Consider the following 13,452-nt stretch of genomic DNA (forward strand, 5'->3'; position numbering starts at 1 on the left):
AAATTCCAAACGGAGAGGCAACCAATTCCTAGCGAATTTCGAGGAGAAATCGCGCGTTTCTGTCGTTTCAGAGTGCTTAGAGTTTAAACATGTAAACAGAATTTGAATTCCCAGCTTCTTTCTCGGATGAATTAAGGCGTCACTGAGGGAACACGGTGGAAAACAAATCTTCCAAAAAGCGGCTAACGAATGTGTAATCAAGGCACGGAAAGAGATAGCCCATCACACCCATTTTGATTTGACGGCGAGTACTACTCGATAGGGCATCCATTCGTCGTTCCTCTATTGAAGGCAGTTGGAAGTTCGAGGGGCTAATCAGGGTCCAAATGCCAATATATAACGAATGATTTGTTCTTCATAACTAGGCTGATGCTGTCTGTCCTCATAAATTAAGTAACCTAAGGCACATATAGATCCTCTCAACCAATAACACTAAGTGTTGACTCGAGGGAGGGCTTCCTTCACCCTCCACCTCCCTACCTCAACAGCCTCCACAATGTGGTCGCCACCGTCACCATTGTTGGCTGGCAGTGGCGACGACGATCAAGGATGACACCAAGCGACAATTGTAGTAGCTTCGTTCTTCTCCTCTCCCTCCACCCCCTTAAACCCTTCGCATCCGTAGCTTCATGTTGTTGCGCCTGACAAGTCTAGCGGTAAGATCCTCGCGCGCAGGGCGCCAAACGACTGTGATGCGACCGTCAAATCCGTGCGCTCGACAATGCAACACGGCGGTCCAACGGCGTGGTGGATGGATTCGCATGCCCGACGGCTAGATCCGACGGCACGGTGTGGCAGCTCGTTGGTGCGATGCAGTGGCCCAGCCTGGCGTAAATCCACGTGTCTCCACACACCTGCCAACGTTGTGCGGCAGTCCAACGACCAGATCCGGTCACCAAGCAGCCTGATGGCGTGTCGCTTCGTCCGATGGTGTTGTGGGATGACCCAATGGCTTGTCCCTTGCTCGGCGACACGACGTTCCTCGAAACTATGTGTCGGTGCACTTGGACGCCCATCGTGCAATGCTTCTTCTCCCTAAGCCTCGTCGGTGCATCGATGGTTAGAATTCCTAACATTGTGTACCCATCGTGGTTAGTCTCGACCGTGGGTAGCTTGTGGTTCATCGTGCCGCTACTTCTATTATTCTCTCAAGCTTCATGTGATGGTGATATGTCGCAATATCTAGGCCGTCTTCGAGTTTGATGCCACAGTATGCTTTTGGTTAGGGTCTGGCATTGCTTTGTTCGGCGGCAAGGTGAGTTTAGGAACACTAAGCGAAAGCCTAATTCGGTGTCCTGCCGATGCTAGCGCGGGCGTCATTCCCCTCTTGGAGCAGTGTTGTTGTATTCCCTGCCGATCCCAGGAGGATCTTTGGGTGAAAACCCAAATCCGATGTTTCGGATTGATCGACGGTAGCATCTTTAACGTGTTCCCTCCTTGTAGGAGTTATCTAGGTGAGACCCTACCTGCAGGTTTGGCTTTCTTTAGTTTCAGAACATTATTGATCGTCTCAGGTCTAGTCTAGGTAGGTAGATGGTTAAGAGTTAGGGCCGTCTCTGCGGTGCCTTAGACCTATTTTAGTCAGATAGTTTGTCCGCTGTGTATTATGTTTTTTGCTTGATTTTTTCTCAATTAATCAAGCAATTTAGTCTGTCAGACTTTCTTCTTATTTAATACGATATGTAGCTCTCCCGTTAATTCAGTTAAAAAACAATAACATTAATTTTTTAAAAAATATTTAATTTTAAAAAATAGTATTATTAGTTAAACTAAAGATAGTTGATGAGAACCTTAAGTTCACCGATTTACACTCTACCTCCGTATGTGCGCCGGTTTGCTGAGGGAGGCCATGAGATGCTCGTGCAGGAACCGGTGAGGACGGGCCATGGAGCTGGTGGCAAGGAGCCGGGGGCTTCAAGGCAGCGGGGCGCTTGGACGCCGTCGAGGCAGCGTGTAGGATCGTTGGGCGGTAGGGAGGTTTTGGCAGGGGTGCAGACGGCTCGGGGAGGGAGGCCGCGAGAGGCGCCGGAGGAAGGGCAATGGCTTTGGATCTTGGATGTCTCAGATTTCTAGTGCAGTCGTAGCGTTGTTCCTGACTGGCGTGGCGCGCTAGTCGGGTTCAGCGGGTTTGGGCTTGTTTGGACATTGCAGCGGCGTCTTGCGGTGACTGGCCTTCGGCAACAGATAGCCGACCGGCCAGCAGCCGTTCGGGACCCTCGGCGCGTTATCACGCGTCAACTGCTCTGACGCTTGCAGCATTGTGCAGACTGTAGAACACACGTCATAACTTGCAAGAACAGAAGAAACCATCCAAAAAATCACCATACTTGCACCACAAATCAAAATTAAGTGAGGCAGCAAGTAACAACAGCTAGTATTGTGATGTTGCCTGTTTCCCACTTGCAGTTCTAGAATCAAGAATGGAAATATGAAACAATCTTTGGTACACCGCACAGGCGCAGACCAAAATGACTGTACAAACAGCTAGTTTCTGGTGCGCCGTACGGTGTGAAATTTGTATTGTTTGACGAAGGTGTTGCTCAAACTTGCTGCATTTCTTACCTTGTACCATACCATACCTGCAGAGAAATCCCCCTGACCACAATCCAACCTTTCTTGTCTACACACATATATAGACATCTGTTCTCCTGAAGTTTGGGCATATGCCTACATTGCATCAAACATGTCTGCCAATATAGCCTTGTGCACCTGCAACATTGACCAACTGATCACAGTGATAGTCAACAATGGAAACAAGAAGGCGGAGAAGAGGGGAGAGCTGGAGGAAAGGAAAAGGAAGCAGAAGAGGATGAGGAAATCAGGGTGGTTGACTGGACGAGTAAGAACAAAGGGCATCGGCCTCCTTTTCATCTTCATATGCATACATGCACCATTACTTGGCAATTCAATGAATGTGCAGAGATGCCCTATCTATTCTCCAGCTTTGAAATACTCCAGTAGTTTGTGTTTACTCTGTACATGACCCATGTTCCGCATGCTACTAGGAACATGGCTATCCGAACCGAGCTAACATACATGCACTTTGGATAAATACAACTTTCAATATCTTGCAGGGAGCTGAGAAGAAGTAGGCAGCCTCTTAAAGGGAGCTATTGCAATCTGTGATAACATTGAATTAACATGGTGTCAACTTTGTTATTACATAATCATGGTAAAACGTTATGTACAAAGGTGGGAATAATGTCTACAATTCTAAGACATTGTGTGTCTTTTTGACAATAAGCCGTAAAACTCTCGAGAAATTCTGCCTATTTAGTAACAAAGTGGGTGATAAAGGGTCCCTTGGCATCATCATCATCTAAGACTAGACATTTTCCAGATTTTCCCCAAATTGAGAGTCTGGTAACCTTTGGCCAATGAGATCCCGTAGCTCAAGCTCACTAGGAAACCTCTGTCCAGACAATTTTGAGAAAACCTGGAAAGTGGAAAGAAATTTGTTTCCATTAGCATGACAAGTCCAGATGGACTGCACAAGAAAATCAGCTTCGGAAAGGAAAATTTAGGAACACTTGAAACACAATAAGTGAGCCTGAGTAAGATTACAGTTCCATTTTAGGGGAAGAACTATGATTGCACATGATATTTATCATTAGCATGAATGGTCCAGATGGAATGCATAAGAAGATCAGCTTCAGAGCAGAAAAATTGTGAAAATCTATGGCTTCACATCAAGCACAATAAGGATATGTATTATGTGTCCTAAGGGTACAGTTCTATTTTAAAGGAAAACCTATGATTGTACATCATATCTAAGGAACACACATATCACTGTATAATTCAGAACACAAGCTAATCCGTAGACTATTACCGACTCGACAACTACCGGTCTACCCCTACTTCTTGGCTCATTGTATTTGCAATACCAAATCTAATCTCATTGTTCGACTCTATCAGTACAGTACTGTAAAAAGTAAAGCATAAGAAAATAAACTTTGGAGCAGAAAAATTGGGAAAACCTATGATTGCACTTGCACATCAAACACAATAAGCATGCGTGTTAAGTCATACCGAGTAATATTGCAGTTCTATTTGAAGGGAAACCTATAACTGCGGATCATTTTAGGGAACACGTGAACCACTCTGTCATTTTAGAACAGGCTAATCCATCTGCTATTATTTACTAGACAGCTTCCCTTACTTATTGGCTCATTATATTTGCAGAACCAACTCCAATCTCATTGTTTGACTCTATCACTGCAAACTACAATACTACACAGCGTAATGTACAATTAATAGCACAATTCAGTAGAGATAACATAGTAAAACCTGGGCACATTAATAGTTTGACTCCGCTGAGAAATAAAATTAAGCACAGATGTGCATACGAAAAAACATAACAAATCTTACTCCTTCTCATCTCTTCTTGAACAACTTGACTCTTGTTTCTAACGTTTTGCCACTAACTGATAATTGTGCCACGATATGAGGAAATTATGTAAAAACATGATCTGACCTCTGCATTTCAATGCAGGGGTCCAGCAACAGAGTTTAGCTTAAACTCAGGTCTTGCTTTAGCATTGAGGGTTCCAAAACGTTACTGGCTTCTTTAAAGAGGAAATAAGAATAATTCATTGAAGAAAACCAAAAAATTCAGGAAGCTTCAGTGCCCAGAAAATGGCGGGCAAGAAATGATTTCAAGAAAATCTGATCTTGTAAAGAAAAAGGTCCGTATTACTGAACAATATTGCAGAAAATTGGGTGTATTCATAGGAAACATACCAGTTGCCCGTTGCAGTAAACTTCAAAGGCACCAGAACTTTGTAGAAATGACTGAGCGAAATTGCCAAACAGCCAGATTGTTGCCATCGTTCCAAATCTATTAGCACGCAGTGAGTAGTACCATGGAGGCGGAACCATTCCAAATCTAGGGAAAATCTGATCCCCAGCCATTAATGTTGCCATGGCTCCAACTTGAAGAAGAGGTACAGCTTTGCTGAGTGTGCGCTTGGGAAAGGGTGGAGGGTAATTTTCCAAGACAACATGAATCCCAGGAAATGAGGTTTCCAGCATCCGCTTCATGGTCATTGCAGTTCCCCTACAGAATTTGACTTTAAATTATCAGTCTAACTTATACTATCAAATAACAGCAAGGGTAACAAGTAATGGTAGAATCTTCAGAATTCTTCTTCTTCATATTATTATTTGGCTTTTGCTCCAACATATGTTCAAATGTTTATAATGATGATAATAATAAAATGTTTAATTTCACGTTTAATGCCATCTCTTCTTTCTCTCATTTTACCATTCCTAACAGGATCACTAGCACAAAGCCCCAAACAAAGTATGAAAAATGTAATTCCTATTTTTTTCCCTGGAACGAAGAAGTCAGGCATTGCATTCACTGTTTTAACTGGCTTCCACAGCCCACATAAAACAAACAGCATAATTGTATGCCAATAAGATCAGGAAAGAGAGTTAGAACTAAGAAGCTTTCCTAATAGGATAGCCCATGCTGTGTATCGACTCTCAAAGGCATTCCTTAGATAAACGATGTTAGCACAGGTTGAAGAGTATGAACAAAAGGGTTAAAAATCTGCATTCTGGTTCAATAGTTAAAGGGTATGTTTGTATAATGAATGCATAAAATTAAGAGAACTAGTTTCTCGAACTCCATGGGTATTAAATCTCTCATCATTAACTGTTCTTCAAAGAACTTGGCTCGTAAATATCCAAAACATAAGGCATTCAGCTCAAGGCCTCAGCCTTTGCCTTTTTTTTTACTCACCTTGAAAGTTATACAGATTATTCCAGAAATCTTTTTTTCTGGCCAATCTTTACTGCAAAAACCAATTGACCGGGACTGGGAAAAGTCATCTAGGAAACTTATCCACTCAAACAGAAGACACAAGCAAGTTCAATTTCTGAGTAGATAATCTAATTTCTTCAGTTCCTTCAAAATATTCAATAATCCTCGTCACGGATCCTATGAGTGTCCTCTCAGTTTCCTCAAACCAAATGGAAGATGTCCTTAGTAAGCCCATGATGGGAAGAGAAAGGCTGAATGTTATGACCGATGCATCACGAATTTTGCCTTGTTGGAATTATCCTTTGCCAAACGGCAAGATCAGTAGGAAGCAGATCATATCCAAAAGGGCATTGCAACATTAGAACTTAGAAGACAACCATGAGTCAGTGTTAGATTATCTTCAAAGAAGACAGCCAGCAATAAGAAAGTATTAACACTTGTGACATGATTCCAGCCCTCTTTGGTGGCCTACTTCTCAAGAATTTTTGCATATCCATTAGGCATGATGATCGCAGCCCCGCCCAAGCTCATTCCCACAAGATAACGCATTTGAATTTGAGCTCATCACATCATTTCAACAAAGAAAACCTTAGTTATCATGTAATGGGCACTGGGTGTTGCACATCAATCGAATCTCAGACGGGAGCTAACTTTTGGGGCCTAACAATACAGCCGAACAGTATGGTCATCGGCCTTAACCATGCATCAACCTCCGGACCAATAATCTACCAAAGTCTCTTGGACTCGATCTCCATTTCACTAACTACTACCAAGTACGAGCACTGTCGATCCCTCCAAGTCCAAACCAAGTAACCCACTTAACAGAACTCAAGAGGTACATGGGATTACCTGTACGAGCAGGAGGCGCAGAACTTCAATTCGACGGTGGTGCCGGAGCCACGTCCATCCACCTGCGGCTCCTACGATGGAGAAAGCCGAAACAAAGCGTCTCAGTTTAAATTATTAGATCGGACACCAAATCACTGAATCAGCACGCGCGCGAGGAGAAGAAGTTCGGGGTAACAATAGCCACCTGTATGGTAGCGTCGGAGGCGGAGGGGTCGTCGGGCTGGAAGGCGTCAGGGGCCGGGAGCTGCTGGTGGTCGGGCTGGGGGGCCGGCGGCGGCAACGGCGCGAAGAGGGTGACGACGTCGGAGCAGAAGAGGAGGATGGGGAGGCCCAGGAGCACGAGCTGGACGCGGTCCATGGCGGCTGCGCTGCTCCTCTTCGGGGGGAAAAGGAACTGGTGAAAGAGAAGGGACTTGACGACGACCGCACGAAGCTAGGAATTTTGACAGGCTGGTCCGGGCTTTGACGGTGGATCCGGACGCCTGGCACGGGAAGGCCGTCAATGTTGGAGGTCCACGGCCGAAACGCTAGGCCCACCAGTCTTGGCCCAGTGATTAGATTGGGTCACGTCAGCCTGGCTGTCTGGACCGGCCCAAAGAAATAATCGGAAGCATATGAGGGCCTATTATACATGCTTAGGCTAAGCCCAACGAATTCCCTTCGGGGACGAAAATCCTATCGTGAAGGTATTTTCGTTCCCTTCAGCGCTCTAACGGTTTTCCTTTACGGTTCTCTTCACGATGGGATTCTCAGGGTCATTCTCTTCAGGACAGGATTATCTCTTCTTTCCCTTCGTGATTCTCCTCGAATGGAAGCTGTTGGAGATGAGAGAAGATAAAGAAAATAGGAACGGAGAAGAAAATCGGGAAGAGAACAAAATGAAGAGAATATGGTTAGGGATGATCTTAAGGGGCTCATTAGCCTCGTTCGCACACCCAAGCCCACATGTGCTGCCCCTCCGTCACCTTCATTAGATCTTTGATAGTGTCTCCGTCGCCACCGAGCTCCTCTGGTGAGTCCCCGTCTTCACTCCTCCTTCTCTCTCAACTTCGGCGAGCTTTTGTCGTCATGCTCGCCCCCACCCTGTCCTCCTCTCCCGTCTCCAACAACGTCTCCGCCGTTGAATCTGCACTAGCCAACTGTCATTGTACTAACCCAAATTCACTAGGTTGTTTCCTTGACTCTCATTGCCGTCATCACCCACCACCTAACCTCTGTCACTCTCGACCGACAGCGTCCCACCCACCATCCGCTACCACCGCCCTTTGAGCCCGAAGGTTATCTAATCCCCGAACCCTAACGCCTGTAACCATAATTCCCTGGCTAGCTCAACTACAGTGGAGACGCAGACGCCAAGGGGTGTGCGAACAGTGGCTAACAAGCCCCTATGCCGACACACAGTATTCCCAGCCGTGAACATGCTTTTCCCTATATCTTTTTTTAGAGAGAGATTGATATTTGATGCACTCGTACCTGAACACAAGTGAGCAATCTCAGAACATGGACCTTTCTCGGCAGAGCCCTACACCGATGATTTCATTCACCAACAGAATTCTACGTGGTGTTTCCAAGCAATTCAATTCCCAGCCCCAGCCGATTTACCATCACTGCGACGATCTAGGTTAGGGAGCCGGAATGGCGCTACAGTGAACATAGCCCCGATCGATCACGTCGGACAGTGACACGATGGGCCAACGCGACAGTCGTACGTACGTACGTTCACACGGCCGGGCTGACAACCTTGCTATCCCATGGGCCACATGTTCTACAGGTCCAGACGGTGACCCCGCAGTGTAGCAACGGCCATTTCGTACCACCACGCTATGCGATCATACAGCAACGGAGCAACTCGCGACAGAGAGCAGCGTTCAGACTGCAGGCGGGCACCGGGCACCAACCCAATCGGTCCATCGAATTCAATCCGGCCGCAACTGCACGGCAGTGGTTGTCTCCGCGGGCGACGAACTGCCTGTGCCGTACGCACTCCGCCGGGCAGGAACAGTGGTACGTTTTATCGCGCACATGGCCGGCTCGTTCCGGTGGACAGCCGAGCGCCACCACCGCCGGCTTCAACACGAAACGAGATGACAGAGCGATAGGTTCGATGCCCGCCTCCCTCCTGTCTTCCTGCCATACCATTTGGCTTCGGCTGCAAACCGCACCCCGTCTCTGCAGGCTTCGGCTGCCATCGCGAGAGCGCTCGGAGAGCAATCGTACCGCACAGCTTTTGCCCCCTGGAACACACCATTTTCATCGCGCAGTATCATACATATAGCCCCCTGCTTGCGTCAGTAAAGAACGCTGCGCTAGTTACAGCCTTCGCTTGTTTATCAGGGTGCAAATATGCCACAGGTCAGATGTTGTGTCACACGCCTTGAAAATTGCCCGCCTCATGGTCTTCATGGCCTCTCCATGCCTTCTTTTGTTTCTCGCCATCCTGACAGCTGCGTCGCGTCTCGAACAGACTTCATCAAGCAAAAGATCTCGCGCCCACGTCACCGGGTAAGTTCCGTGCATGACTCCAAAGCATTCTAGCGATCGAGCAGCCGACCAGGACATGATTGATTGTTTCCTCGTCAGCTCCGCTGGCTTCACATTGGGCCAAAGGGTCAATATGCCTCTTGTGTAAAATCTGACGAGCCGGTAAAAATTTACTCCACTAGAAAACTGACTTTAGGAGGTACCTCAAGTTTCCATATATGCTCCCAGTTACCACACGTCGAAGTTCCAGGTAATAGTTCATCTTCACGATGCTGGCGATCATTAGCAAGTAAACGATAGGCCGACCTGACCGAATATGTTCCATGTCTTTCCAGGGATCAAGCCCAAAAATCCTCTTCAGCACTGCCCAACGGGGTACGTAAGATGGCGACTGCGTCCAGTGGAAGAAAAACATCTCGGATTACCTCCTCATTCCACGGACCTCTAGCAGTCCGAAGCTCTGCAACCATGTGAACCGGTTGATCGTCTGGTGGTGTTATTGGTCTGCCCCTGTAATGGTCTGGTATCCAACTGTCCGGCCAAATTTCCGTGGAATCTCCATCACCAATCCTCCTAAAAAGACCTCTCTTGAGAACATCACGGCCAGCAAGAATGGCTCGCCATGTATGAGTATGACTAGCATGCTTCTTCCTAGTTGCTGATAAGAAGTCAGCATTCAGAAAGTATCTTCCTTTGAGCACTCGTGAACATAACGAATCAGGATTCGACATCAGTCTCCAGCCTTGCTTCCCGAGCATCGCCAAGTTGAATAGACGAAGGTCACGGAAGCCCATTCCACCTTGGCGTTTAGGCCTCGTTAGGTGCTCCCATCGCTGCAGTGTAAGTTTCTATTATCAGTGGAACTACCCCACCAGTAGTAGAAGTCATCATTTTCTTACAAGTCTCAACAGGCAGCTTGAAACAACTCGTGGAATATGTGGGAACAGCCTGAGCTACCGACTTCAACAATACTTCCCTGGCAGCACAACAGAGGTCCTTTTCGTTCCATCCTCTCCAATTAATCCGTGGAGCCGGCTAGGCATATATTCAAATGCTTCTTTGGTGGATCTGCCCAGAGCTGTTGACAAACCCAGGTATTTTTCAGCCAATGCCTATGTCTGAGTATGCAAGCCGACACAAACTTCATGTTCCATCAAATCAGCTCATTTTTTGCTAAAAAATACAGCAGACTTATCTCGGTTAACTAACTGGCCTGAACCTCTTATGTATGTATCAGGAATATTCTGGAGCCGGTCCGGCCCTCTTTGCGATGCTTCAGAGAAAACGATGCATTCATCCGCAAAAAGAAGATGCGAAATCCAGGGGAGTGTATACTCACACGAACACCCCTTGACAAATGCACTGGACCAACTGACTTCAGAAGGCTAGATAGACTTCCCTCTCACCAAGATCCATTTCCAATTTTCCATAAGATGCTATACGAGTGGTTGGTTACTGCTTTGCTGGCTGTCACCTGCCGAGAACGGATCACACCTCCTCCCCGGTCCTGCCTGGACTGCCCCTGACCCCTGTACACACAGCAGCAGCCTTGGCGTCTTGACTTCTTCCCGATGGAGATGTGACTGCTGCCGAATGCCGAGGCTTGAGCCGGTGAGCCCTGGTTTTGTGTTCAGACGGCAGCCCTGCCCTGACATGCGCGCAGAATCTATCTACAGCAGCTGCCGATCCTGCTTCTGAATTTACCTGCGACCGACGGCGATGTTTCGCTGCTGCTTTTGAGGATTTCGCTGTCCATGCCGCGGACAAGGCGGCCGGCCACACAGTCTCTCGTTGTACCCTCTTTCTTTTTTTTAAGGTGCGCACAATTAAAAATTCAAACTTTTTAATATTTGATAAATAATTAGTCTAAGGAAGCAATATCGTATACTCTGCGACAATGAAAAGAACATGCTCCGCGTCACCCTATAGGGGTGGCTCGGGCTAAGCCCTAGCGACGCCTCCCCCCTTTAACCTCTCTGCCCGCCTTATCGCCGTCCGAGCATGCCGTCGGAAGTCTGCGCGGCCGCAAGGACGGCGACGGGGCTTCCCCTTGATTCGCCTCACTAGATCTCGACGCCCCACAAGTAGACGATAGGATCTGAGTGTTGATGGGTCGGTTCAGCTCGGGGGCGGACGGATCTGATGCTCCGTCGACAGGATCCACGTAGGAGTGGCAGCGCTGAGCGTGCAGTGGCGATGGCGCAGAGGGACGTAGAGGAGCGGCACAGAAGCACAGTGCGACGGCTGCGGAGGCGCGACGTGTTGGGCGTAGAGGCACGGAGCGGCAGGCGTAGAGCCCGCGGAGGCATAGCAGGCGTGGCTGGCGCAGAGGCGCGATGCGGCGTCCGAAGGCGCGATGTGGTGAGTGCAGTGGTGTGGTGCCATGAAGGGTCAGCAGGCTGATGGCGCAGTGCAGGTGGAGGTTCGGCGCGTGTCGGAGGGTGAACTCCTCAAACGGGGATCCAGAGGGACCCCTTTGAGATTCGGCCGGGGGATGATTCTGAATCCGCTTCGTAGGTGAAATAAATGGGCGTGAATAAGATGCAGGTGGAATGGAATGATCGGATGCAGGAAGTAGTAAATGCTCAGGGGATTTTTAGACAGGTTCGGGCCGCACTGAGCGTAACACCCTACTCCTGTGTGTATGCTATAAATGCTCTGAGAATATCTCTCTGAGTATCTGCTGAGTTACAGGAATATTTGTCTAGCTTAGAGCTTCGTGCTCCTTGTTCTTCGGCTGATCTAAGCTTCTGTCTTGTGTTCTTCGAGACTTGTCCACAACTCGTACTCCACAACTTGTCTTTCTCCGGGGTGCCCGCCCAGCTTAAATATCGGCCGGGGCGATAGCGTGCCCAGAAAGGATGGCGCGAGTTCCAAGGCGCCATAAATGGAAAGTAACCATCATGGGTTGCTGCGCGAGGTGACGGGTAGGGTTGAAAACACGCCCCCATCCGATCTTGTTCGTCATCATGCCATTTTTCAACGGGCGCCGCGGGGAAGGCCCACCGGGCAGCCACCGAGCAGCCCGGCGTGCCCGCCCGGTCAGAGCAGGTTTGACACGACAGGGCAGCAGGCGGGGTGCCTCGAGCTCTACGACGTTATCTCGAGGCGCGCTGGATAACGCGCGATGGGACCCGTGCATTAAATGTCCTCACGCCTTCCTACCAGGCCGTGACAGGGACTGACAGAAAGCGTGGGGGGAGCAGTTGGAAATGACAGGCCACGCACCCTCTTAAATGCAGCATCGGACCTCTCACCAGCTGATACCTCACCGCTGGGCCCCTGTGGGGGCCACCGGCGAAGGACTTCTCGGGCCCTCGGGGAACCGAGTGCTCAGGGGCCACTGTTCGTCGCCCCGAGCACTCTCTCCTGGATATGCCCCTTCTTGGTCCTCGAGGAACCGAGTGCTCGGGGATCATTGTTCACGGCCCCGAGCACTCTCTCCCGGAACTGACTGCTTAGGTCCTCGAGGAATTGAGTGCTCGAGGGCCACTGTTCACGGCCTCGAGCACTCTCTCTCGGAACTGACTTCCCTTTGGTCCTCAGGGGACTCGGGTGCTCGGGGGCCACTGTTCGCAGCCCCGAGCACCCTCTTCCCGGTACTTGGCTTTTCTTGTCGTCAGGGGACTTGGGTGCTCGGGGGCCACTGTTCGCAGCCCCGAGCACTCTCTTCTCAGTACTTGGTCTTCTCGGGTCATCGGGGAACTTGGGTACTCGGAGACCACTATTTATGGCCCCGAGCACTTTCTTCCGGGATTTGGTCTTCTCGTACCTCGGGGAGATAACCCCCGCGGGAGGGCGCAACGTGGCATTCTGCTGTTCTGGCCTCGGGACTCGAGGACCCCTGGTTCCTGTGTCACCGACAGCGCGACGCTTCGAGGTTGCGCTCCTTAGGCGCTAAGTGATGTGCGGTCAGCAATGAGGAAGAGGACCGGGGCGATACGGGCATACGCCGCGCTTGGGAGATGTCACGGCAATGACGAGGATGAGGCCTGGAGCGGCGCGGTGGTGCGTTGTGCCTGGGCAATGCTGAGGCTAGCAGGGAGGACATGGCTCGAGGCATGTGGGTCTGCTCTCCTGGGGGTGCAATGGTCGGCTGCAACGAAAAACTCAGGGTGTCGCGGGTGTGTGCCGGTGCAGTGACTGGTGGTGAGGACTAGGACGGAGCGGCATGGTGCTGCATCACACTTGGGTGGTTGCCTGCGGTGCAGACAGGAGGAGGATTGTGGTGCTGGAAGCCAGCTAGGGGTGTGGTGGTGCGGTACTGAGGTGTTAGGTTGTCGTTGTTGGTGGCATCCAGGCGACTACGCGCGTGATGCGGCCATGTGTTTTTGGTGGCGGCACAGTAGAAGGCG

General features: G+C 49.3%; 1 protein-coding gene across 1 annotated transcript; it reads right to left on the minus strand.

Moving 5' to 3' along the window:
• Nucleotides 1–3,111: 3,111 nt before the first annotated feature.
• LOC133909067 (selT-like protein) lies at nucleotides 3,112–7,050 on the minus strand. The gene is made up of 4 exons (XM_062351343.1): nucleotides 6,801–7,050; nucleotides 6,617–6,687; nucleotides 4,741–5,056; nucleotides 3,112–3,436 (listed from the first exon to the last, which is right to left on the minus strand). Exons 1-4 carry the CDS (start codon nucleotides 6,972–6,974, stop codon nucleotides 3,326–3,328), a joined length of 672 nt encoding a protein of 223 aa, XP_062207327.1. The 5' UTR covers nucleotides 6,975–7,050; the 3' UTR covers nucleotides 3,112–3,325.
• Between the last annotated feature and the right edge of the window lie 6,402 nt (nucleotides 7,051–13,452).

This window comes from Phragmites australis, chromosome 2 (genome assembly GCF_958298935.1).
Source record: "Phragmites australis chromosome 2, lpPhrAust1.1, whole genome shotgun sequence".
Taxonomy (NCBI): Eukaryota; Viridiplantae; Streptophyta; class Magnoliopsida; order Poales; family Poaceae; genus Phragmites; species Phragmites australis.